Source organism: Lingula anatina, chromosome 7 (genome assembly GCF_051362555.1).
Source record: "Lingula anatina isolate TDL-2025a chromosome 7, LinAna3.0, whole genome shotgun sequence".
NCBI lineage: Eukaryota > Metazoa > Brachiopoda > Lingulata > Lingulida > Lingulidae > Lingula > Lingula anatina.
In genome coordinates this window covers 10,413,343-10,440,955 of record NC_141773.1, presented here as the reverse complement: position 1 = coordinate 10,440,955, position 27,613 = coordinate 10,413,343, and the positions used below count along the sequence as shown (strand labels likewise).

Below are 27,613 nucleotides of genomic sequence, written 5' to 3'. Positions count from 1 at the left end.
CTGTATGAGACTGGTCGGGACTAAAACCATGAGTACCACCAATGTACACCCTGGTGATACTGATAAGGGCAGATCCAGGACATTTAGAAAAAGGAACTAATTTTTGATATGTAATTTTAGTTGATGTAGCATATTGAGCAGGGATGGCTTGAGGAATTGGAAATAGAAGATAACAAACATGCCTTCCCCTTTTTCAGGAAGCAAAAACCACTTTCCAGGGACAGCAGTCAAAAGTGAAATAAATCTGGAAAACTTATAGAAAAGGCAAGTGCTTTCTATGGTATAAACTTATTATTTCACATGTTAACAGATCTCATCTAATCCTAAAGTGTCAGGTAACTAAGATTTTCTTCCAAGGATTGTAAAAATCCCCGAGTACATCATCTACAATGTACAGACCAGAACCACCAAATTAAAATCTGACAACAAAAGGACAGTCTTTATTGTTTTGAGTCAATTATAGAAAAATTATGCTACAGTAAATTAAGTAAAAAATCATTAACAAATGATAAGCAAAAACAGTTTTGATCAAATAGTTGGAGAAAACATACATTAAAACATACAAGATTGAAAGAAATAGCACAGTACATACATTAAACCCAGAGACCAATAATAGAGATGGAGAAAAGAAATGCATTAGACTTTCAGATTGCTTTCATCCATAATTATAACATCAAGCACCAATGCAAAGAATATCATTTCATTTCAAGACGATTTGTGAACAATTCAAGTTCAAACTGTTAAAGGAGATAATAATAGGGATACAGAAAGAATACAAAAGACAGAAAAAAAATTAACATCAAGCACCCATGCAAAGTATGTCATTTCATTTCAAAAGGACTGTGAACAATTAAAATTCAAACTGTTAAAGGAGATAAAAATAGGGAAACAGAAAGAATACAAAATAGAAAATTCATAGCCCATCCATCCATGGTCCCCAGGCGCCATTATTGAATATAGGGAGGCCTCTCAAGTCCTGTGGTTTATTCCTAGGGGGCACTGCAGTAGCATTGAATTCCCTCAGTCTTGTCAACATTTTTGCCACGAGTTGTGGATTTTCATTTGCTATATTGTTGTACTCGCAAGGGTCTTTCACAATGTGGTACAGACAGGGTGAATTGGTGGGCTGACAGTTGGTACTAGCATTGGCAGGCTTGGCTCCACAAGTCACCACATCTGGAGTCACAGTGAGGTGAAACGTGTCCACATCTACTGGAATATATCGGGACACAATGCCAAGAAGCTCTTTGTCTAACACCACGTCATTTTCAATTCCATGATTTTTTAGAGATTTCCCAGATTCCATTGCATGCTTCCCAGAATTAATTGCAGACATCCCAAAATGTGCTGCCAATTTATCAGAAAATGGCATGAAATCACTCTTTTGGTCTGAATATCCAATGCTCCTCTTTAGAAGTATTCTTCCATTGGGCTTTACTTCATGTGATATGTCATTTTTCTTATTACCTGTCTCAGATTGTGTCATCTTCACCATGTTTTTTGCTGTATCAGAATCTAGAGAAATGTCTGGCCATGTCTTGTACTGCAGTGAGTTTCTATCAAGCTCTGTTTCATCTAGAAGATGGTATTGTTCGGGAGCATACCAGCCATCCCAAGTACCACCAAAAATATTACCCAAGATAAGCTTGTACTCGCCAACCCTTACAGCTGAATAATTCAACATGGGATCAATATTATGCAGCAATTCAACTCTGGGGGTGGGGGCATCCTGTGACAGAGTATTCCACACATTGAATCCGTCAAGATTTTTTAGTGTGGATGAGTCACCTCCGGCAATATGATACAGGGTTGGTAGCCAGTCACAGATGTGCATGAGATCAGGAAGTTTTCTGGCAGAATTTTTGATGAGAGGGCTCCACATAAAGCCAGCACCTCTCACTCCTCCCTCCCAAAGTGTTGTCTTCACACCTCTAGAAAACAAATATGAAAGGTACATGTACAGAAGTGAAATATAAGACATTAAGCTCATTAGCAACATTTCTTTCAATTTCTCAATAACGTACGTACAATGCCAATGCAGGGACATTCAAAAAGAAATGACAGAATTCCTCAATTTTGGACATATTATGTTAAGATGTTGGCCATACAAATACACTGCCAAATTTAGCTGCTACACCTGTACAGCAGTATATTACTGAGGAAAAGTTTTGTTGAGTGAATACATGAGAGAGAGAGAGAGAGAGAGAGAGAGAGAGAGAGAGAATGAGCACCTCAGTGGCCAGTTGGAGGCATGGTTGGCATTAAATCCAGCAGCAGGACCACCATTATCTGTGCTGAACACTATCACAGAGTTGTTCAACATGCCCCGTTCATTCAGAGCTTTGGTCACATTCTTCACCGAGTCATCCAAGGCAGCTGCCATGGCTGCAAAATATTTGAATTCAGAGATTTCAAAGCACTGTTGCAAACTCCACATGTATTTTTTCATTTGATGTGATTTTTTTTTGGGGGGGGGGGGGGGGGGGAGGGATCAGAAGTAAACTGATGAAATACAACATTTATGATAAGATTTTCCCATTTTGCCAAACAAAACTGGATGTAAGTATAACCAAAAAGACAATTTAAGTAGCTTTAAAAATTATAGGCATCAAAACACTCCCCCTTACCCTAAAAATAACAAAAAAGAAAATCATTTCAGTTTTGACATGGCTGCATTATTTACCTGCAAACTTTCTCCTATTTTCATCATGAATGTTAGGAAACAGTTTATAATACTTGTCCAGTGCTTCAAGTGGATCCCATGGATTGGCGCTGTGGACTGCTTGGTGTGGAAGATAGAGAAACAGGGGCTGAAATAAAGAACAATACATTATAGGCATTATTTACAGATACAACTATAAATTCTGGCAAGCTCCTTGTATGATGACATCACTACTTAACCAACTGATTTCACCAGCATAGTTTGGAAAAATACTGAACTTTCTAGGCAACTTATATATACCACCTGATGTCAATTTCATGAACGCTATATAACTCAAAATTTAATTGAAAATTCTAATATTTTAAAGTATATATATATATATATATATATATAACTAACTTAGAGAATCTGAGAGGTGATACCGTGTCCTGGTATTGTAAGTGCATAAAATTTTTAAGGAAGGTGTGAATGTATGGGTCTTAGTTGTGGAGAAGTAGAGTTGGGTGAATGTGGTGGTAGTACACTGTATTATATGGGCAGAAGCAGGGTAAAGGGTATATTCAACTGTGAAATATTTAATGTGTGATTTCTTTGGAACAGATGGTTTTCTCTGCAAGAGTTATGATTGTACACAGGCTATAGTTTTGATGATAGTTTTAATTATTGGTTCTTGGTTTATCATCACAACAGACAAAAGTTGAATTTGTATGTGACCTATATCCAAGAGATGGTGACACAGGCCCTTCATGTCTGGGAGGAGCAGCAGTGAGGGTGACGTGGCTGCAGAGTCAGTGGACGGAACTCAAACCATGTGTATTGGCAATGCCTATGCTGGTGGTGAAATGAAAAAATACCCATAGTTAACAATTTCCAAATATTTACCTTGTTGGTGTCATGTCTCTGAATTATTTTGGTGGCTTCCTCAGTGAAAAGTTCTGTTGAATATCTCCCACTGTAGTTTGACTGCAGAGCCATATCACGGCGGAAATCAAGACCATAAGCTCCTGGCTGGAAAAGCATGATGAATGTTATAAATTTTTGTAATAATCTTTTTTTCTTTCTTTTTGTGTCAAACAGAGTGATGAAATGAAAAGCTATGTTTGCTCCATATAAAAAAGCACAGATTATGAAAGACAGTTTGAAATTTCTGCAAAAGGCATACATTGTACATCATACCATAATACTGAAATCAGTATAATTAGCATCTTTTAAATTACTCATTAGTTAGTTGAGGTACATACATATGCAAAAGCCTTGTGATTGCTGTAGCCCTCCTTGCCAAGCCAGTAGCCAAAATGGCTGTCAAACCCTCGGAAAGTCGGGGTGTACTCCTTCTTGAAGAACCCAAGGTGCCACTGTGATAAATAATTATGAAGAGAGATTATATATATATATATATATATATATATATATATATATATATATATAAACCCAGTGGCTTTCATATCAAAATGCATAACTTATCCAATACCATTAGTATCATGAAGAACTTTTAGAGACAAATAATTCTATTAACATATTATTATTTTTCATGATTACTTTTATCTATATGCAGTATGATGGGGGTGTGCATACATCTCCCATAAACCTTTCTCTTCTCAGTGAATGTCAAGACAATTCTTAATTCAAGTTAATTTTCAATTTAAAAATAGACAGCAAAGCTAACAAACATACAGATGCCATGCAGATAACCAGGCAGCAAAGCTGTCAAACATTCAGACATTACGCAGAAAAAATGCAAAGAATAACGTTTTGGCCAATTTTGGTGCACTGTTACATACAATAATGCTTTAAAACAGCATGATCACTCTTATCCTCTTACATGATGTACTACAGGTAACATGGACATTGAAAACCTAGTTCCATGGGATATAAAAGCCACTGAAAATGCTTATGTGTGAAAAAGGAAAAAATCACATAAAAAAAAAAACAGAACAATTACTGCAAATGTCAACAGATCATGTCGATTTTTAAAAACACCCGGCCTCTTTACCAAGCAAAGCCACTCAGTTACTTTAAAGTAAAACAAAAAAATGGTTTGGAGGTTATGGGGCAAATGTCATGCATCGGGCAGCGACAGCGAGGCCACTGACAGATACTTTTCTTGTTAGAATATGTAAAGACACTTGTCTGTAAGTAAAAATCCTCCCTCATTACCTTTCCCACCATGTGAGTTTCATAACCGAGCCGCTTCAGATACTGAGGCATGATGGTCTCATTCAGTCCCAAACCATAGGGGGCAGCACCTGCCAAGACACCGTGCTGGAGGCCTGAAAATATATACACTTTTGCTTAAAATATTTATTTTATTTTCTTTCATATTTTACTTATTTATTTATTTTGCTTACAAAAAATACACACTATGCATGTGCACAGAAATTATTTCATGTCTGAATGTGACCAGCCTATCTAATTTATAGAATACATGACATTAGATATTAGCTGTAATAACATATGCATGTATATAACATAAATACTGCAAAGATGAAAAGCGAGAAGGAACTGCTATTTTACAGATGCTCTTGATAAATCATCAAAAATTCCACCTGAATTTCAATTCAATGTAATGTTTTTGATATTGACTCACAATTTAAAGATAGACAATATGCATTAGACCATTGTATAGGAGTAGGTTTGAAGCAAAAATGTTAATCATATTTGTGTCGCATAAGATTATTTTTGATTATAAACAGTAAGTCCCTTTTAAACTGGGCTATTTCAACCTACTGAATAAAACAAGGCAACAAAGTTGTCAGTTGTTCAGACGAAGCAGGAAAAAGTGATAAGCAATTTTTTGTCAATTTAAAATCAACATCATATAATGCTTAACAGCATTATCACCAGACATACTGGGAAAATGTAAAAAAATGGATGACTTCAAAAAAAAAAAAAAAAAAAAAAAGGATATTAATCCAATCAGAGTTCAAAGTCACACCTTGAAAATGCCAAAATGTGAAAAATTTCACAAAAAGAAAAAAATCATAACTTCAAGAAAAAAAATACACACACACACAATGACACACTACATACACACACTGTGGCACTCACACTATGACAAAAACACATGCTATGTGACACACACACGCACCATGACCCCATTTCCATAGATTTTAGATCGATCTATCCCTGTGGGGAGTCTCACTAGACAAGAAGTTATAATGAGAAGGAGTAGAAACGGGACATCAATTATCTCTCTCGTCCAATCAGATCGCAGCATTCTTTTCAAAGCGGCGTCCTTTGAAATTCGATCCTCGTAACTGGTCTAATCCTCCGCTCGCCTCCGCGTGACTCAAGACGGAGAAGCTGAACCAGTGCGTATACGTCTTGATTTATTCATGTTTAATGCGAATATTTGGAAGTTATACTTAGAAAAACGCCAAGTCGAGCGATATAAAGGTGAGTGAGAGTTGATAATCTGCTTTGAGCATTGTTTTATGTTCATACGGTGGCTGTCAGTCAAATTTGTCAGTGCAGAAAGCAGCGTTAGCTCGAAGATCTGAGGCCGATTCAGCGGGACCTCCATGTTTAGGACTTTTTTCTTCTAAAGTGCGTGATGTATGCACATAATTTATGTTTTTCTGGTTAGTTAAGCACGTGCATCATTACAATACATCACTTTGGTATTAAATGAATCAATCTTTTAGATGAAAAACATCGTTTCAAATAGACAACTTTTCATCCGACTTTTTCAAAATGGCGGGTCACAAGAGACAGTTGGGTGACAGTTTGGGACAATTTTTGGTAATTTTAACGTGATGTATGCATATAATTTATGTTTTTCTGGTTAGTTAAGCACGTGCACCATTACAATACATCATTGTGATATTAAATGAGTCAATCCTTTAGATGAAAAACATCGTTTCAAATAGACAACTTTTCATCCGACTTTTTCAAAATGGCGGGTCCCTAAATTGGTTAGAGACAGTTGGGTGACAGTTTGGGGCAATTTTTGGTAATTTTAACGTGGTGTATGCAAATAATTTATGTTTTTCTGGTTAGTTAAGGACGTGCATCATTACAATACATCACTTTGGTATTAAATGAATCAATCCTTTAGATGAAAAACATCGTTTCAAATAAACAACTTTTCATGGGACTTTTTCAAAATGGTGGGTCCAAAATTTGATGACAGGGAACTCTCGGAATTTTTTTTTCAATTTTTTATTGCAATATGATGTTTGCAGAGTTTCGTTTAGGATATAGAGTTATATTTTGTAATGAATTCCGCACTTACTCATTTCAGGTTGAAGAGAATGCAGGTGAAAGATCTTTAGTTTTGCTGGCAAAATGATTGTTTCCAGCAGCAACTTGATGAGGCACAAGGCTCTGTTTTCTTACCACCACTAATATTAAACTATAGTGCACAAGAGGTGCAAGTTTTAAAAGGGAATTTAGTGGTCCAAGTTTTAAAAGGGAATTTAGTGTTCACTGGCTAATTGTCTAAAGTATAAAATAAAATAGTCATCACATCAAAATAAAAACTAACCATTTTTGTATTGCTTTAATCACTGTTGGGTGTAACAATATTGAAATATTTTCATTGCTGGTACTTTGTTTTAGATATTATACAAGTTGCTCGAATGTTGAAATAAAGCAATATCAATCAATAAAAATATTTCTTTGATTTTTTCTTCTAATGAATTTAAACTATCAGTCTACTATTAGTTGGCCTCATGTAATAGACAAAGATATAAACAAAAATATGTAATAATGAAATTTTATTTAGAATCGTACTAAGTGCAATATCTTATTTTCATTTCCCCAATTTTCCTGTTTAAGCTCTACCTGGTATATAAGCAATAATGTGCCAAAAAAGAAAGAAACGAGGCTGGCATACGGAAATTGCAAGTACTACTGTTTTGTGCACACGGCTGTGAATTCAATGTGTCATTCCTAGATGAAGGTAAATTTCCTTTACACGCCTTTACACGACAAAAATAATTTAAAATAAATATGAGACTTCTACAGGTGCAAATTTTAGCGTTGAAGGTGGGTTTGTGAAATTGTTCTCATACATTCTTGATGTGTAACTAATTTTTGTATAACTGATCGGCTCTAGAACAAATGAAGATGTATCTCGCATGATTTGAGTTTTATTTCCCGAAATGGTTGAGTCCAGGCTTGAAATCTCTCTCTACACCTTTCTGTAATCCCACCATGTTTTCTCTGTGAGATTATTAGAGACTTCGCGAGGCTTTATCCCAATTGGCTGAAGCAACCCACGTGAACGGTCTTTTGAATATGTATTAGGCACAAGCTCTCCCTAAGACCACAAGCTGGGTAATTATTAGGATTAAGCCCGTTACGAGGATAGGATGAAAGGAAACCCCTTGTTTCTACTCCTTCTCATTATAACTTCTTGCACTAGATAACTGTCAGCTTAGCTGGCTTAAGCGTCTGTCCCGCCTACTAAAAGCTATAAGGGGGTAATTAACTGTAGTGCGCGCTTGGCTGAGCGCAATTTAGCGTGAACCCCCAGGGAGTTAAGTCGATCCGGATGGATCGATCTAAATCTCTGGGAATGCACTCTATGACACACCACTGGCATACACACACATACTAAGACCCCATTCCCAGAGATTATATCGATCTACTTTAGATCGACCTAACTCCCTGGGGGTTCACGCTAAATAGCTGTCAGCCAAGCGGGCACGAAAGTTAATTACCCCCTTACAGCTTGTAGTAGGCGGGATGGACATTTAAGCTGGATTATCTGACAGTAATCAAGTGAGACTCCCCGCGGGGATAGATCGATCCAAAAGCTCTGGGAATACGCCTTAAGACGTGCATAGACACTGTGCGTACACACTCTGCAGCACACATAAGCTGCATTCACAATAGTGGACTAACAGATCTGCGGGTCAAATATGGCGACACAGTTAAAAGCTTGCCGTGTAAATCCTGAATAGACAATGATTAGATTCCATGGGAGATTATGCAACAAGCATTCAAGCAGGTAAGTCACATTTGATATGAGGATCTGTTAATCCACTGTTGTGAATAGAGCCATATGCACACACACACACACACACACACTAAGACATGCACAGACACGGTGATGTACAAACTCTGTAGTGCACACACACACACACACACACACACACACACCTGTATGAATAGGATGTTTCCCTGTCAACAGGGCACTCCTGGAGGGAGTACAGATTGGAGAGACATAGTAATTAGACAGCATCACCCCAGTGTAGGCCAAAGTGTCCAGAGCTGGGGTAGGGATCTGGTTAGAACCATGGAAACTGACATCATTCCAGCCCTAAAATATGAGAAACTTGTTGTCCATTATTATTATTATTATTATTATTATTATTATTATTTTTGGATACGATTTGAAATAAACACAAACAACAACCTTTAAATTGTATCTCTGTAAATAATGTGGAAATAATGTTGGCATATGGATAGAAATATGCTATTTAGTGAATACACATTTTCATCATGTGTATGTATGTGTGTGTGAATTGGGCAAGGTTTTATAATTCCGTGATTAAAACCAACTGGGGAACTGTTAGCATATGCGTGTGCAGTGTAGGGACCTGTCATATACAGAAATGATGCTGTTACATTAATCAACTACTGCTAAATTTGCTGAAAGATTTTAAGTTAAAACTTCACAAAATTTTTAAAAGACTATTCACTGAAGTAAGACAGTTTGAATATAATTCAATGGGTCTTCAATGTTAGCACGAAAATTCATGCGTTAGCACTCCTATTGACGATTCTGATGTGTACTTGCTGTGTTAGCAGCTTCAATGTGTGTTCATCCTCAAAATTCTCAAACATTCAATTTGTTTAGAAAAGTCAATAAAGGATAGCAGAGTTGGTATAATATAAGGTCATATCAGAGAGACACTGTACTAACATCAGTAAGTTTTAAAACAGTAACATGAGTACATCTCAAGGGTAAACTTACCAAATCATCTGCCAATATTACAATGATATGTGGCCTTGAACTCTGGGCACAGCCACCTTGCAACTGGCACCAAGTGCAGACAATTATCAGGAAAACTGTCTGTTGATTCATGGCTCTTCAGTGGAAACTCCCTAGAAAGAAGATGCAACCACATTAGCTGATCACATAAAAATCAACGTCACGTCATGTCACGTAGAGTTTGTTTACATTCACCAAGCCTCAACTTCTAAGTGATTTGAAACACCTACTTCTTATCTTTTTCCTCTTATATAGAGCAGAGGTGACTCATCCTGCTTACGGCCGTATGCACTCTGTTGCTCTTTATGGAGCATCATAGTTCTAAGCCTTCTGATTTAAGAGAATTTCTTAAGGACTTCAAGGCTCAGAAAAGCTGTACTGTCATGCCATATATAACTAACACAACCCTGTGAGAGTACTGTATCTAGGAGAACTTAAACTTGACCCATATACATTGCTTGCAACTTGTGAGGACAATTTATTAGTTAGTGCACATAAGAAAGCATAGAAATCTGTAGCCCTCAAGAGCTTTTACATATCTCTCAGTACAAGTTAGATCATGACAGAGACAAACATCTCAGCAACACAGGCATTCATTTTTTTTAAATGATAAAACATCACTGTATACAGCAAGACTTCAAGGTTAATAATATGTCACCTAGAGTAAAGTATGTATTTTCCTATTTTGATATTACAACAATATTGCCTTCATCTAAAAAGCTTACGTGCGGTAAAAACTTGAAAATTTCGTCGCTTAAAAATTAATTATAACTTTCATTTGCGTAAATCCGACGAATTTTTCAAAATTATGTCTCCCCGACTCCTGGGTAAGACGAAATTGTCAAAACTCCGACCTTAGGGCTTTTATCCTTACCGGCTTTTATCCTTGTTCCTCATATATTGTTGGATATTTATCACTACTTCCTTAGTCATTTTAGTGGTAAATAATAATCTGTTTATTATTGCATCTCGATGTCTTTTCGGTAACAAACATACCTCCTGATAGAGGAGAGGGATCAAGATAAGCCTAATTGCAACTTTGCATTATAAACTCATTACTGGACGCGGCCTATGTAACAAATTACGCACTTGGCAACGTTTGTTGCATGCAGGGCTTTTACCAGGATTGGGTGTCAGACCTTCTAAAATTGCCATCTGTAACTTCCTAAAATATTACAGGGAGTCCAACTCTTCCAAGCGTCGTGAGCGGGTGAGGGGGGGGGGGGGTTAAAAATAAAATGAAAATAGGCCTATATATTTTTTTAAAAACCGGGGGGGGGGGGGGGGGGGGGGGGGGGGGGGGGGTAAAATAATGATCTCCCACTGACGATTTTCCGCGAACTAAGTTCCTAAGTCCCTTGAACAAATATGAATATTGCATTTTATTCTTCCTTACATCGCCAACGATCTCCCGATGAAGACAAGAAAATTGCTGTTTCAAAGTCGAGTCGTCTCGCTCGGATCGCGAACGATCTCCCTACTCTGATGATCTTACGCGAACAAAGTCCTGACGATACTACACGATTCTCCGCTGAAGATATGCCGTGAGCGGGGTGGAGGAGGTAAAGATAAAATGTAAAAATATATATTATTTTAAATTTTCAAAGGGGGGGGGGGTTAAAATATTAATAATGAACTTCCGCTGACGATCTACTGCGAACGAAGTTCCTAAGTCCCTTGAACTAATATGAAAATTGCATTTTATTATTGCTTACATCGCGAACGATCTCCCGATGAAGACATGAAAATTGCCTTCCCGTCTAGCTCGGATCGCGAACGATCTCCCTCTGATGATCTTACGCTAACAAAGTCCTGACGATATTACGCGAACGATTCTCCGCTGAAGATATGAGCGAGGGAGGGGGGGGGTTAAAGATAAGATGAAAAAATATACATTATTTTAAAAAATTCAAAGGGGGGGGGGGTTAAATAATGATCTCCCGCTGACGATTTTCCACGAAGTTCCTGAGTCCTTGGACTAATATGAAAATTGCATTTTTATTCTTGCTTACATCGCGAACGATCTCTCGCCGAAGATATGAAAATTGCCTTTTCGTCTCGCTCGAATCGCAAACGATCTCCCACTGACGATATTACGCGAACAGAGTCCGCTACAAATATGAAAATTGCCTTCTCGTCTCGCTTGGATCGCGAACGATCTGCTGACGATATTACGCACACGCTGAGCCATTTGCCTCAAGAGGCCAAAAATATCAAACACGTGAGATATTTTGCGCTGCGCGAGAGGCAAAAATATCACCAAAATACCCCCGCAAACGGTGACAGAAAACGGCGCAGCGCAAGTGGCGCGCGCCAATTGCTCATCGTGCGCGGGGTGCTTTAGACTTACATTATTAGGTCACATGCTTTAACAGCTATCACCTTGCAGAGATAAAAGTGTCATAAAGAGAGTCAGATAAATAGTCAAACGTAGGTCAAATGATATTGATGAGATAACAACTCCAGAACAAAGCTAAAAATATTTGTTTATCACGTCCCAATTCCTGACATCTACACCAATCCCCTGTTGTATTTGTCTTCATTAAAGCCGTCACCGCACTTACATGTTATTGCAGACTGAGAGAGCATCCATATACTTATGTAACTTTAAAATGTCAGATCAAAGGAGACTCCCCCCCTACAAAAAATAAATGAATAAAAAGAGAGAGAGAGAGAGAGAGAGAGAGAGAGAGAGAGAAAGAGAGAGATGTATGATTAGAATGTTAAATGTGCAAATGTTATTAAATGCCAGGCATGTATCACTTTGTTATATGCCCACTGTCAAGATGTCAAAATGAAGCCAGCTAATTTTCTTTCATCCCTGCACCATTAATTTACTAGTGATGTGCTGTAGACTTCAGCTTGGTAAATGTTACAATTACTCCAACTGACAAAATTAGAACTGCGTTTGTAGGAATAAAACACATCAAAAGGATGCATATCCTGGTATGATATATCTAATTCTTCAGTGTCAACTCTCAACTGTTTATCAAAACTATGCACATTTTTTTCACTACTTCATATGAAGTTCAGCAGTTTTTCTGAAAAATGTTATAACAAAATGCACCCTCATGTTGTTACAAGGTCTGAATATATACACTTTTATCAAAGTCAAATTTGTTTAAAGTTAACAATAAAAAACTAACTAACTAACTAACTAACTAACAATCACACAAACAAATAGTATAGATAGCAGGTAAAATAAAAATAGGGTAATTAAGATGTTTAAAATTAGCTGTAGTATATCATTAACTTTTTCATTGCTGCCAAGAGTGAGACTGATTTGCTCCACAAAATTTTCCCAATAAATACAATATTATGTATTCTATCAAAATTCGTGTTACATACTTTGCTGGAATATCTCTCCGTTTGCCAGGGGAACCTTTACCTGACCAATATGCGTCTTCAGATGTGTGATATTCTTGATATGAATGAGAACGCTAATGCACTGGAGGCTTACTTACACTGACTTTATTTCACTACACGTGGACATTTATAGTAAGCGTTGGGGTCACATGATACACATGAATATTTATGAGGATACTACATCCCTCCTTTTTTTAACCAAATAATAATAAAAAAATTTTAAAAAAACAAACATTTATATCTAAAAATAAAACTATGACAATTACAGGGTTACTACTTAATATGGAATATTATATTTGGCGAGTAAATTTTCTACAGAAGATTTATTTTCTATCTAACTACTTTAAATCCAAAACTGAGGTGTCACCCCATGTGTAGCCAGGTGTGTTACCTAATTACCACACAACTGTCGAAACAATTGATGCATGCAGTTGCATTTTCTGTGGTCAGAAATGTGAGGGGTGGTCTTTTCGGCCATTTTTTGCCCTTGTATAAAAACGCATGGGTTTGGCCAATCTTTGGGGTGTATTGAGAGAAGCAACAAAGAAATCGTTCTGAAACTTGACAGGTACCTTAGAGAAGATATGGTTCGCAGCTTACTATGGGATTCTTGCTCTCAGAGAAAATGGCCAGAAACGGACAGCCATTGCCAGGCAATGCAACATTTATCAGGAACCGTTAGTAAAGTCCTCCAAAGAAATGCTACAACAGGGGCACCTACTCCAATACCTCGACCAGGGTGTCTGCGTATCACACAAAAAAGACGGGATCGCCTTCTCCTTAGAGTGCGCCGTGCTGGTCGTAGAATGGGAAACCAGTGTCTTCAGAAAAGAGTGGCAGAATGTCATTCAAACGCCCGTTTCAAGGTCCCTCGTGAACAAGAGATTACTGCAAGCCGGTTATTTTGCACGAAGGCCAGTAGGGAATCCACTGTTAACAGTACGTCATATACAGTGACGTCTGCAATGGGCTGGGGACCACGTGCCTTTGCAGCCAAAACACTGGAATCACGTCGTGTTCAGTGATGAGGCCAGGTATGGAGTTTTTAGGATTGGCGGTCGAATCCGTGTCCGCCGACGTGTACGGGAGGCATAAAACGATAATTGTGTACTGCCTAAGGTACAAGCACAGGGTGTTAACGTCTCTGTTTGGGGAGCATTTCATGCCGGTGCCCAGAAACAGTTGGTTTTTCTAGGAGGCAACCTCAACCAGGGTTCCTACAGGGACATTCTAAAGCAAACAATGCTTCGATTTGTAAGAGTCATCTTCAGGAACAACTTTGTGTACCAAGACGACTGCGCAACCCCACATCGAGCTCGCAGAATCACTGTTTTTCTTCGAAACCAATGGGTTCGGCAAATGTCCTGGCCTGCAAACTCCCCAGATATGAACCCAATTGAAAATCTGTGGGCGGAAGTAACTCACAGAATTAATAGCTATGGTCAACGGCCGGTAAATAGTGATGAACTGCGACAGGCAAATATCACTGCGTGGAATGATATCCCCATCCAAACTCTAAAAAACATTTCACAGGGTATGCCATGTAGGATGAGGGCGCTGCAAGCGGCTGCTGGAGGTCATACCCGCTACTGTCGGGAGGCTATCATTTTCTTTAATATCTTATCTTAAAGTTTTAACTAAAATACTGACATCAAACTGTTGATATGGTTTTCTGTGGGTGTTCCTTTCTTTTGAATGACATCTTATGTCGTATTTGATATTATTGACCAAAATATCGCACAATAGAAGACTGGATATTTTTATCACACAATTACATACTCTTTTGATGAATCAAGCCAAATTTGTTTTAATCAACCCTAAAAAATAACAATGATAAAAATATTCCATATTAAGTAGTAACCCTGTAAATTGTAGGTGAGTACTTTCCGAATAAAAGTTCCTTTCTTAAGTAAGCCAAAGTTCTTTTTTTTTCTCGATGTCCAATCGATGAGATGCACTGTTCTCTTTCTCTTCAAACAGAGTTCAAGTAAGTTAAACAGAGTACTTATTTAAAGGATTATCTAACTTAAAACATTATGAAAAGAAACGCGCTTGTTCAAAGACACTGATAAATCCATTGTTTGTTTTGTAGTAGTCGTGGAGCATTTCTGAATTTAAAGAAAAAATTAAAGTCATAATAACTCTTCATTTTGGCCAAAAATTGGATTTTCCTGGAGTAAACGGCAATTTTCCCGTACTTACCAATGTTCAGCGACCCCATGCATTTCTGCATTCAAAGTTAGTCCAGGGTTTTTTTTCTAAACGTTTGGTGTTTTGTTCAAATCTCTTAAGAGATTTTAACTGACGGAGCCCACTCTGACATGGCATAGTCACGCGATATCGAGCGATAGTTTCTGGTGACCTACTTAAAACCGCGGGAAAAGCAGACAACAACAACACTACATAACAATAATATAAGATTCATAAGATATATTCGTCTTATTGCTCAAAATGCATTTATATCTACCATGTGTGCTATTCTGGGCTTTTCGTTATCCAACGCACTGTACAAAAACTTGCAACTTACGTCTGCGTATTACATCAGGCTTTTCGCGCCAGAAGTTATTTTGGTCTCGAATGAACGCCAGAATCCGCGTGACATCCCAACAAACAGCCCTAAATGACCATCTATCTAGCTAGAGGCATATCTGTGAATATCTGTAAAAAATCTATCACTCGCCCTGGTAGAGGGAAGCGTTGTAGCACTGTCGGAGTGACAATCTGACTATCCTTCAGAACAATACCTTCGTCGCTAACGGTTATTTGTTCCTTCACGTTTCGGAAGGTTTGCAATGCTGAAATGTCAATGTCATCATTTTCTGAATATTTTCTTGATTTCGTGCCATTTATTATTTCGTGACAGTTCAATGATGGCTTGTAAAGTTTTGTCTTTTTCAGTTGCTTTTACGATGTCCTGTATCGTAATTGCGGCTGTCGACGCTGCTTCTACGTGGAAGTTAACGTATTCCTCAGTAATTAATCTTCTTCTCACGGGAGGATAATTTTCTCGTCAAGTCTGGATGTCGTGACATGTAATCTGCGGGATTTTCTTTGCCTTTTCGGTATATAATGTCAAACGAATATGGGAGTAATCGAAGTCCCCATCGTTTAATTCTCAGTGGAGGGTCTGTCTTTTTCCATATGTTTAAAGATGCATACAAAGTCAATTTTTTGTCACAAAAACCAACCAAATGCCAGCATATAGTTTCAAGTAGTATAACTAAGAGAATTACCAAAAGGCATTGTTTAATTTTACCCGAAAATGATGTTTGAACAGATTTTTCTGCTGGCATTCTAAGCTGTACTGTATGTCAATGGGGCAGGAAAGTAGGTCACGGAAGTAGGTTAAATTTACAACCATAAATTTAAAGAAAGGAGCAGTCTAAAGGTCTTTTATGGCTGACCGAGTGATCTATTCAGTTTATCCCTTGGCATGTCGAATTTATTTGAGTCATATAAGAATCTAGTAGAAGTGGTTTACATGTGTTACTCAGAATTCACACTCCACCAATGCTCGGTTCGTATGTACCTTTAAAGGCTTGTGATCAGTAATTACGGAAAATTGTGAGCCATTTACGTAAAGATTGAACTGTTCGCATGCCCACACAATAGCCAATGCCTCTCTTTCTGTCTGAGAGTATCGCTTTTCTACATCAGTCAACTGACGGCTTGCGTAGCATATCGGTTTTTTGTCTTGCGTTAAAATACCTGCAATGCCAACTGGACTGGCATCTACATAGATTTCTACCGGTTTTTTCACATCATAGGAATGAGTTAGAGCAACAAACCCGGTTTCAAAGTAAGCCCCATGAACTAAGCTACGTATGCAACCTCATTATTTTTCATATATAATCCCAGATGGCTCACAATTTGACAAAAAACGCAGTAGACGTTAGTGGTGACAACTTGCCTCGTGGCAGGGTCGAGGCATGTTGGCACCCTTTACGAAAATGAAGTAAGTATCCCATGTAAACGCCTTGAAATACATTTTTATACATTTCTAATTTATTAAATTAATTTTTGAGAGTTTTTGATGAATAAGTAGTTCAAATGAGGCAGATTTATTGGGGTTTCCGTACGTTGTATGTGTTGCAAGAACCAAAATATCTATAAATATAATTTTTGTTTTAATTAAGAATAAATTAATAATGGTATAAAGCAGATTTTTAATGAATGAAAACGAATAGTAAATTTTTTAAACCATTGAGTTTGTTTAAACAATGGTCTCTAGCTCTGTTGCGCGCAAAGGTTTGTGGGTAATATGAGAGTCCAACTTGCCCCGAGTCAAGGGGGGCAACTAGCCCCGGATGCACATTTTTTATTTTGAAGGATGGTAGCCATTTATGGTGCTAGAATGAGCAACTATGATACATCTCTGTGAAACTTGAATCAATGAGCTTCAGTTTGATGCCCTATACATATATTATATTCGATCAAAAGCCTATGAAAATAGATTTTTAAATTACTTTTAGGAGCAAAAATCGTTTATTTCGACTCGCCGCTTTAGTAAAACTTTTTGACGTCCGACACTTCTTTAGCATTGTAGGCTACGGTCACTTTACAAGAGTACCGTGGCCAATTATTTTTTTTACCTCGTAGTTACTTTTTCATAAATTGACGGGGGGCCAACTTACCCCGGGGTCCAACTAGCCCCGGTCTCCCCTAAGTCGTCTCAGTGACTCCGTAATAGTTGCAAAATTGTTTATAAATCTCAACGAATATTGCGCCATGCCTAACAATGAACAAAGTTCAGACACATTTGTTGGTTTTTTCCATTTCGACCTGTGATTTCACTTTACCTGGGTAAAGTGAAATCACTGGTCTTTCAGCGGAAAATACATGTCCATAGAACGAAATTTCTCTGCAATTAAACTTGACTTTTTAGCGTTTACAGTTAATCCTTTCTCACTCACTCGTCGTAACGTCGCATGTAGTGCGTTGTCGTGTTCTTCTTGCGTTTTTCCGTGTACAATGATGTCATCACTGATATTTTTAGCTCCTGAAACACCCTGTAACGCAGATTGGATGGTGTATTGAACAATTTCCGAAGTTGAGTTAATACCAAAGCTGTCTTTTGTACCTGAATATGCCATATCGTGCGTGGAAAATGATGTGATATATCAACTGTCCGGGTGTAATTCGAGCTGATGATAACCACGGGCTAGATCTATATGGGAATATACTGTCATACCCTTTAGATCTGCAATGAGTTCTTCAATCTTAGGCGTAACGTGCCACGTACGTAAAAGTTGCTTTGTTAGGTTCTCTCATGTCTATGCACATTCTAATCTCCTCATGGTTACTCGGTTTTGGAACAATGACCACTCTTGACATCCATTCTGTCGGTCCAGTTACACGTTCAATAATGTCCTCGTTTTCTAAACGTTTCAGTTCTTCATCAAATTTGCTTCTGAGATGAAAAGGTATTCTTGAATGTTTTCGAGCAACAGGTGATACTGACTTAAGCCCCCGTCACACTTATTCGGAATCAGCAGGAATCAAGCAGAACCAGCCGGAATGACTAAATTTAAAAATTCGTACTACATTCGGGAAGAAATTTCAAATTGGCCTAAATTCTTGTAAGAATGCCGTTGGGATACTCAGAATGCGCTTGAATCCGCCTGGAATGATTCGTGCACATTTCGGCTGTATTGCTGCTCGAATGTAGTTGGAAAACTAGGAATATCAACAATGCTGTCAGAATGCAGTCAGAATATTTAGAATACACTTCGGCACATAAGGATCCTGAATTAACCGGTATATCGGACCACACTACCCGTTTTGTAGGACGACCGCGGGCTCATCCTGTCGGTGCTCTGATTGATACTCCGAAATGCGATCTGACACACACTTTGAAAACGGGTAGTGTGGTCCGATATACCGGTTAATTCAGTATCCTTATGTGCCGAGTCTGGTAGTTGGGTAGGCCTGAGAATGCTCTTCGAATATCCAGGAACGCACAAAGAATTGTCTTTCCGACGGCATTCTTGCTCATTCCGCCTCTAGTGTGACGGGGGTATTATCAATGTGTAAAGTTACCTGCATGTTGAATTTTCGTACTAGATACCTAGCAATCTCTTAGGACTTATAAAATGAATGTTTAATCAAAATCAGGGATTCGATATGAAAAATATTTGTTGTAGATGGATATTTTTCTTTTGTTTAAACTCTCCTTCTTTTGTTAATTCAATTTTGTTTTGGTGTTTTTTTTTCTTGTTAGGAATCCTGTAACTTGGATTGTAGAAGTGAATAATTTGTTCACTGCGCGCTGTTTTACTAAGCCGCACATATGTAATCCACCGAGCTTAAGGGGTCTAGGATATTAAAAATACGTCTAAAACTCGATTTTTAGTTTTTTATACGTTAGAAATAATCAATTTTGTATCTAATACTCAATTAAGTTATATTTGTGAAACACGGACTAAAAATATACATTTGGACGAGTTTTTCTACCTGTCCTGACTGGTACGGGTGGCAGGCTTTAGGCTCCGCCTCCGTTGTCAAGCACCGTTACTATGGGGGGCGGTGCAAGAATGATTGTCTAACTTCTTAAGCTGTTACGCGTGCCCTGGCAGCTCATAAGTCTTACGTCAGCTAAAGGCTGGGTCACACTGCGCTTGCAACCTTTTGGCAACCTCTTTGCAACCACAAAATCTGGTGGTCGCTTGCGATCACTTTGCGACCTAATTTGCATATTTTGATCGGCAAGCAGTTGCTAACCGGTTGCAACAAGGTTACAGTATGGTATCTGCAACCTCTTACAGACAATCTTCAAGTCAGAGGTTACCAGTCGCACACCGTTAGGCGAGCGATAAACAACCTGTCAGCAACCACTTGGAGACTGAAAACCGGTTGCAGGACTGTAGCGATCGCTTGCCAACTGGTAGCAGCAAGGTTGCACAGACTATATATATTTTATAAGTTGTGACGATAGCTACCTTCTCGTAAATTTCCCTCTCGGATGACAACAGAGGGAATATTTTAAACATTATTATACAACGATTGGATCCGTTCCGTAGCAGCTTCAAATGATTTAATATTTTGAATATTAAAGTATGATTCTGCTATGAGATTCTGTTATAACGTCACAGTCGATTTCTGTACTACCAATATTGTCAAACTTACAATAATAAATAAGAAATATATTTGTACTATATATTGGCATTTATATCAAACCAGTGGTGTAATAAAACACATATTTGGATGTTTTTTCAGCCTTATTAATGTAATAATAGGCATGCATAGTTTTTTTTTTCAATACTTGGTATCTTTGAGGTCGTAAGGCCTGTGCAGTTACGGTCACACTGAACATAAAACCTCCTTGCGACTTGCAACTGTCACCGGTTGCAGAAAGGTGGGCGACAAGTTGCAACAACTCGCAAAGTGGTCTCCAAATGAACGCTGGGTTACTATCCGGTCGCGCCGGTTTTCGGTGCAGCACCGAAAACCTCCTGGCGACCGAAAAGCCTATTTGTGGTATCCAACCGGTTGCTAAAAGGTCGCCGACTGCTTAGCAACTGATTTGCGACCGATTGTGTGGCTTTCCCTTTGTCTTTGTAGCCCCAAGCGTTACACTTACAATACAACATCTTTAAATAGTGAAGGATCCTGCGCGTCATCAATTTGTTTCCGTCCTTGTGGTACGAATTCTAAGTACTGGGAGGAAGTTAATTTGTATTTATTTGACCTTCTTTATATTGGTGACACTGTTTTACTGTTATAAAAATGCCTGACAATTAAATTTATTGTAAAAAGTATGAATCAAACTTTGCTATTTACTTTTTTCTCTGCGCCCGCCTATTTGCTTAATTTTTCTTCCATTGTGACTTGGCAAATTATGACTTGGCAAATTAAAAAGTAAGATATTTCCGGCTGCTTTAGTCATTAAAAATGTTTCCAGTAGATTTGACAACAATAGTTGTCAAAAATTAGCCATGATATAGGAATGGATAAAAAGATAACAGTTTATCGTTTACATTGTGATAATCATTATTGATTGTTTTGGCACTTTATTTGATTTGTTTTTAAAGTCTTTCAATTGTTGGTTATAGAAAAACCTTTAAAAAAATCAACTAATTCTTCTTCCTCTTTAATAGTAAATTTAGGCTCCCTGTCTCCTCCGCGTTCATCATCTTTCGGTTGATCCTCTTCGTGGGAAGCAGAGTCTGTGTTGGAACTTTGTGAAGAACTTTCTTCACGGGCATTTGCTTTCTCAAAATACATTCTGGCCACCCTTCCCACGCTGTTGGATGACATACTGGGGACTGAAGACACGGGCTCAGCGGCTTCTATTTACAACACTTTTAGTCAAGTATGGTGGCTGATAGGGACTCATACATTTATTTATTTTATTGAAAAAAAATACTTATGAAAACCTTCTAAATAAATTTAAAAGGATGACAACAAATACAATCTACGTTTTAATTGAGAAATAACGATTTTTGTCAAGGTATTTAGAAAGCCTTAATGGCATGATATAAATGAAAAATATATTTATATATTTAGTGGCCACCATCCTACGCTTATTTTATCACGGTTGCTTGCGACCTTCTCGCGACATGTTTTCGAGTGCATGCGAGCTGTAAGAAACCTGTTAGAGACCAAGCGACTAAAGACCGTTAATCGACCATGAAGTTTCAACTGCAACCTCCTTGCGACCTGCTGCCCACCGCTTGCAACCGGTTAGTAACCTGTTTGCAACTAAGCGACTAAAGACCGTCAATCGACCGTGCAGTTACAGGTGGTATGCGACTGGTTTTAGTCTGGTTACAGCGACCTACTGGCAACCAAGAGGAGACCTATAGGCAACCTCTCAGTTACCAATCGTTTTCATTATCAGTCGCACTGGTTGTCGGTGCCAAAAAAATGGCCTTCGTGTGTCAACGATCGCAGGCGACCTGTTTGCAACCTAATGCGACCACTTTAAAACCTATGGCAACCTCCTTGCGACTGAGGTTGCAAAGAGGTTGCCAAAAGGTTGCAAGCGCAGTGTGACCCAGCCTTAAGCAGAACACAGTTATATACACAGTCATGGGAAGAAAGAAAGTCGTGAGAAAACGGATGAGCGAGGAAAGCAAGAGAATTTTGAAAGAGAGTGTACGATATATTAAATTTTCTCCTATAGCGTCTAAATCACGTGTAGGTAAAGACTCGAGATCACACTTGAACTGCTGAGTATTCGCACAACGTCTGGGGTTGTCAGAAAAAAATCGTTAGGCAATCATTTTATGCACAATAAAGATTGTAATAGCAAGCAAGTTTTTAAGTAATATTGCCACCCAAAACATTTTCAAATTCGCATATTACGGTCTTGGCACTCTGTGGCATCATGGCATATGCGTACCCACATTCGGCCATTTCTCGGAGTAAATCTTGCTTTGCTTTCTCAATTTTCGCGTCTTGGTGTGTAGAGCGGCGTCCACGCACGACGGGTGGCAAATGTCCTCTGCTGGCACACCAAGTAATCCTCTTTTTGTTTGTAAGCGCTTCCTTAGACACTTCCTAGACAGTGCACAGACTCCTACTGCGTCAGGCACAATTATGATTAATTACGTCAGTGAAACGAGAGAAGGTAGACCTACTCAGCTGTCAATCATTTCTCAGGGAAGAGCGGCTTTCGTGGTACGAATAAGTTTGCGTACAAAAGTAAGATTTTCTGGCATCTAGATAGAAACAAACAACCCAATTTTAACACGTAATGGTGTATAGACCTTCCCGATCAACAAGATGATAACAGGTAAGGTGGAGGTGCAATTATTTTGCTTAAATAGCCCAATTACCTGAGCAAAATGGTTTAGGAGCGATTTCTCAGCTTTGAAGATTGATAACATAGTCTAAACTTCAATACCCATATCTCATTCTGTAACTGTCAGATTGACATGAAATTTGATGTGTCTCTGTTTCAGTATAATATCTAGTCGACTGAGTCTTGGTTTTTGGATTGACCTTTTATTTTTGAAGTTATTAATACTGAAATTGGAAGGTCCATATATATTTCGTAAAATTCACGTTTTATCAAAATAAAATCAAAAGCAAAAATAAAAAGAGAAAATCCTGACAGAGATCACTGGAGTTTGTGCTAACTTTTAGATAGCTATTTCAATCGTATGAATAGGGCTTTTTGTTTAAGAGAAATTCTTGATTAAAAAAAAGACAATTTTAGCCTCAAAACGCTGATATTACGTCACTAGTGTTACACTGTGACTACAAACTTTGAAAAATTGTTTTGCTTGCTAGACCTTATCTTTAAGTTAATAGGAAATTTCATTAGCTGCATTAGTTTTGGAGTTTTTCGTTAATATCCTAGATCCCTTAAACCTTTGAAACATTGGGTCGGGAGTTTTGCACATGCATGTCCGCTTTTAAGCAATGTCGTTGGTTACCAAATAATAGCAAAAACTAAAAAAGTGTAGTACCAAAAACACCAAAAATATATTTATTCACATAAGTCTTATAATACTTTTAGCATAACCATGTCACCCACAGAAAAAGTAGTTTGAAGAAAAAGGAAGAAGGAAAAAGATATAGTTTATAAAGGAAGTTTAAATAAATCTCCATCATGGGATATATTACACATACATACTTATTTACATATAAATATATAGGCCATATATATATATATATATATATATATATATATATATGAGATTAATATTTCACATTGAATACATTGTAAACAACTCAGATAAATATAATACATTCTATTTTACCACCAAAATGGTGGTTCTTGCAATTATTCTAGAATCTGTGCTTGCCCTTGAACCATATGTGACATTCAGTCTTCACAGGTGATTAACCTCTCATAATCTCTTAAGAGATGGGGGAAACACTCTAAATTATTAGTACCATCAGCGTGTACGCTGGCAGTACTCATGGTTTTAGTCCTGACCAGTCTCGTACAGCTCTGCCAGCTCCCAGCCTGGGATACAATTAAGTCACCGTGACCGCTTCTCCTCCTAGACCACAAGGGCCTGTGCCCCCATCTCTTGGATTTAGGTCACATATATAATCTCAACTTGAACCCCGTTTTTTTTTTTTTTTTTTTTTTTTTTTTTTTTTTTTTTTTTTTTTTGTCTCAGTCGGTACATTGGCCTGGATGTGACGCTCCTTGAAACGCACCCTTGTCAAAATATTTGATCATTCAATGCTAAATATCTCCCAAACCGAAGGAATTACAGGAAAAATTACTATACAAGACTGACCAAAAGTCATATGTGGAGATTCCAAATATGCCCTTGGATTTGACATTCGACCTTTATTCAAGGTCAAACAGTAAACTTTTAAACAATTTAATGAATTTGCCAACTTAATCCATAAATTTAAATATTAATGCATGTCTTAAAAATAAATAATAATACACATTACGTCTTTCTTAGAATTACAATTTTGGTATTTTAAAAGTAACGTCCAACTCTTTCTTGTAAATCAAAATATCTGAAGTCTCATTATTACTATTTGAACAAAATTAAATTCCATATTCATAGCAATATTTCTTAAAATCAGAATGGCTATATTTAGCCTAAGAACTAAAAAGTCTGGCTGGCAGATCTTTGGTGTTTTGTCCAATCCATATTCCAACAGGTGCTCCACTGCCTGAATAAAAATTAATAATGATTACAAAATTACTATTAATATACCAGGAAAAAAGGAAAATCCCTACACAATGTTTTAATGTATATATACAAATACATCTATACAAAGTTGATTTTGTTGTTCAATACATGACAGATACAAAGTCCCCAAGTGTTTATGGACAGCACGGACCTCTTCAGAGAATAATTTAAATGATGTTTGTACCTCACATGACCAAAGAATTAATTTTCTCTTAAAGATCTTGGAAATATCTTGACAGCTTTAACATTCATGATATGTATTATTTAATAATGCATGATGCCATAATATACCAAGTCTTGAAATGTTGTGAGCATGCCATCAGGAACTAAAAGGATATGTTTCTGTTAGCCTGATATGTATATAGTACAGTGTATTTTACAATTTTAATTGTAGCTTAGAGAGCCAGTTAGGGTACACAATGTAACATTGGGGCCATTCAAAATGAGAAAAGCTGAGTGTTAGCTGGTCCATGGCCTAAATATGGCAGACCTACATGAAAGGAAGACCGCTTAATCCTGTAATGGTCTCTCTGCAGGGGCACAGTAAGTAAAACTCGTCTCAATGCAACCAGTCTAGGGACGACACGTGGGGAGGCATGTGAGAGGCTTAGAGACCATTACAGGAAGACGGTGGGAATTGCGAATGCACACATGGGCAGGATAACAGGAACACCGACTTTTGTCCCAAAATGTGGGGATAATAAAGAAGTCAAAAATAAATAAATTTGTTGTTAATAAACATTTACAGAACCAAAATAAGGGCAGATCCAGGACGTTTAGGATGTTCACCATTCCAGGGAATAGAAATTAATTTTTGATGTGATTTAATCGTTATATAGTATATTGAGCAAGGGGGCTGCTACATGTGACACTTTTATGATTCAATTAGGACCAAACACTCATGCTTACTTTTATTACAAAGTGAGTATAAAACATAGTTCATGTATTTTTACTGATGTATTTATTCATTTTCAAGTATTTTCATATTCCTTTCCATCAAATTATACTTATAACTAGAGGATCAGAGAGGCGATACCGCCTCCGAATATTGTACCACCAGCTGGAGCAAGCGCATTCGTATAGACCCCCACATACACAAAATAAGGGACATAGCCACCAGTTTTGTGCTTGACAAGCTGTAAAAATGCAATCAACAAGAATTTTTAAACTATTGCAAAAAATATATATGGTACAATCAAATTTAAGTTCTTCGTAAGGTAGGTCAAGGGTCAATTTCAAGGTCACAGTAAATTGCCAGTATATGACTTCCTATTCAAGTTCAAGAGTAACTATGGACCTATCTCTGTCAAGTTTGAAGTTAAAAGGGAAAGAAATTAGCAGAGTTCAGTTCATGATAAAAAGTAGGTCAAAGGTCAATTTCAAGGTCACATTTAGATTGCCAGTATATGACTTTCTATTCAAGTTCAATAGTAACTATGGACCTATCTCTGCCAGTTTAGGAGATAAAAGGGAACAAATCTTGCAAAGTTCAGTTCATGGTGAAAAGTAGGACAAAGGTCAATTTTAATGTCACATTTAGATTGCCAGTATATGACTTCCTATTCAAGTTCAATAGTAACTATGGACCTATCTCTGCCAGTTTTGGAGATAAAAGGGAAGCAAAATTTGCAAAGTTCAGTTTATGGTGAAAAGTAGGACAAAGGTCAATTTTAATGTAACATTTATAATGCTAGTATATGACTTCCTATTCAAGTTCAATAGTAACTACGGACCTATCTCAGCCAGTTTTGGAGATAAAAGGAAAGCAAAATTTGCAAAATTCAGTTTATGGTGTAAAGTAGGTCAAAGGTCAATTTTAAGGTCACATTTAGATTGCCAGTATATGACTTCCTTTTCAAGTTCAATAGTAACTATGGACCTATCTCTGCCAGTTTTGGAGATAAAAGGGAAGCAAAATTTGCAAAGTTCAGTTTATGGTGAAAAGTAGGTCAAAGGTCAATTTTGAGGTCACATTTAGATTGCCAGTATACGACTTCCTATTCAAGTTCAATAGTAACTACGGACCTATCTCAGCCAGTTTTGGAGATAAAAGGAAAGCAAAATTTGCAAAATTCAGTTCATGGTGTAAAGTAGGTCAAAGGTCAATTTTAAGGTCACATTTAGATTGCCAGTATATGACTTCCTATTCAAGTTCAATAGTAACTATGGACCTATCTCTGCCAGTTTTGGAGATAAAAGGGAAGCAAATTTTGCAAAGTTCAGTTTATGGTGAAAAGTAGGTCAAAGGTCAATTTTAAGGTCACATTTAGATTGCCAGTATATGACTTCCTATTCAAGTTCAATAGTAACTATGGACTTATCTCTGCCAGTTTTGGAGATAAAAGGGAAGCAAAATTTGCAAAGTTCAGTTTATGGTGAAAAGTAGGTCAAAGGTCAATTTTAAGGTCACATTTAGATTGCCAGTATATGACTTCCTATTCAAGTTCAATAGTCACTATGGACCTATCTCTGCCAGAGATAAAAGGGAAGCAAAATTTGCAAAATTCAGTTCATGGTGTAAAGTAGGTTAAAGGTCAATTTTAAGGTCACATTAAGATTGCCAGTATATGACTTCCTATTCAAGTTCAATAGTAACTATGGACCTATCTCTGCCAGTTTTGGAGATAAAAGGGAAGCAAATTTTGCAAAGTTCAGTTTATGGTGAAAAGTAGGTCAAAGGTCAATTTTAAGGTCACATTTAGATTGCCAGTATATGACTTCCTATTCAAGTTCAATAGTAACTATGGACCTATCTCTGCCAGAGATAAAAGGGAAGAAAAATTTGCAAAATTCAGTTCATGGTGAAAAGTAGGTCAAAGGTCACTTTCAAGGTCATAGTAAGATTGCCAGTATATGACTTCCTATTCAACTTCAATAGTAACTATGGACCTATCTCTGCCAGTTTTGGAGATAAAAGGGAAGAAAAATTTGCAAAGTTCAGTTCATGGTGAAAAGTAGGTCAAAGGTCACTTTCAAGGTCATAGTAAGATTGCCAGTATATGACTTCCTATTCAAGTTCAATAGTAACTA

At 37.5% G+C, this 27,613-nt stretch overlaps 1 protein-coding gene across 3 annotated transcripts; it reads right to left on the bottom strand.

Annotated features, from left to right (window-relative positions):
- Positions 1 to 272: 272 nt before the first annotated feature.
- LOC106160231 (arylsulfatase B) lies at positions 273 to 13,085 on the bottom strand. Of its 3 annotated transcripts, none has more exons than XM_013536767.2 (9): positions 12,954 to 13,085; positions 9,588 to 9,718; positions 8,771 to 8,930; positions 4,820 to 4,932; positions 3,904 to 4,017; positions 3,545 to 3,670; positions 2,684 to 2,810; positions 2,232 to 2,385; positions 273 to 1,931 (listed from the first exon to the last, which is right to left on the bottom strand). In XM_013536767.2, the coding sequence occupies exons 2-9, from the start codon at positions 9,696 to 9,698 to the stop codon at positions 914 to 916; spliced, it is 1,923 nt and encodes a 640-aa protein (XP_013392221.2). In that variant the 5' UTR covers positions 9,699 to 9,718; positions 12,954 to 13,085; the 3' UTR covers positions 273 to 913. The 3 variants fall into 3 exon arrangements, with proteins under 3 accessions (XP_013392221.2, XP_013392220.2, XP_086874548.1); XM_013536766.2 differs by lacking the exon at positions 12,954 to 13,085 and adding an exon at positions 10,480 to 10,657; XM_087018422.1 differs by lacking the exon at positions 12,954 to 13,085 and adding an exon at positions 9,836 to 9,990.
- Positions 13,086 to 27,613: the final 14,528 nt, after the last annotated feature.

Bases quoted from the DNA above. Each gene is read 5' to 3' on its own strand.
- LOC106160231 (XM_013536767.2), bottom strand. From the start codon at position 9,698: ATGAATCAACAGACAGTTTTCCTGATAATTGTCTGCACTTGGTGCCAG. The intron at 4,933-8,770 runs GTGTGTGTGTGT...ATATATTTTCAG, and splicing joins GAAACATCCTATTCATACAG to GCCTCCAGCACGGTGTCTTG. The intron at 4,018-4,819 runs GTAATGAGGGAG...TATTTATCACAG, and splicing joins AAACTCACATGGTGGGAAAG to TGGCACCTTGGGTTCTTCAA.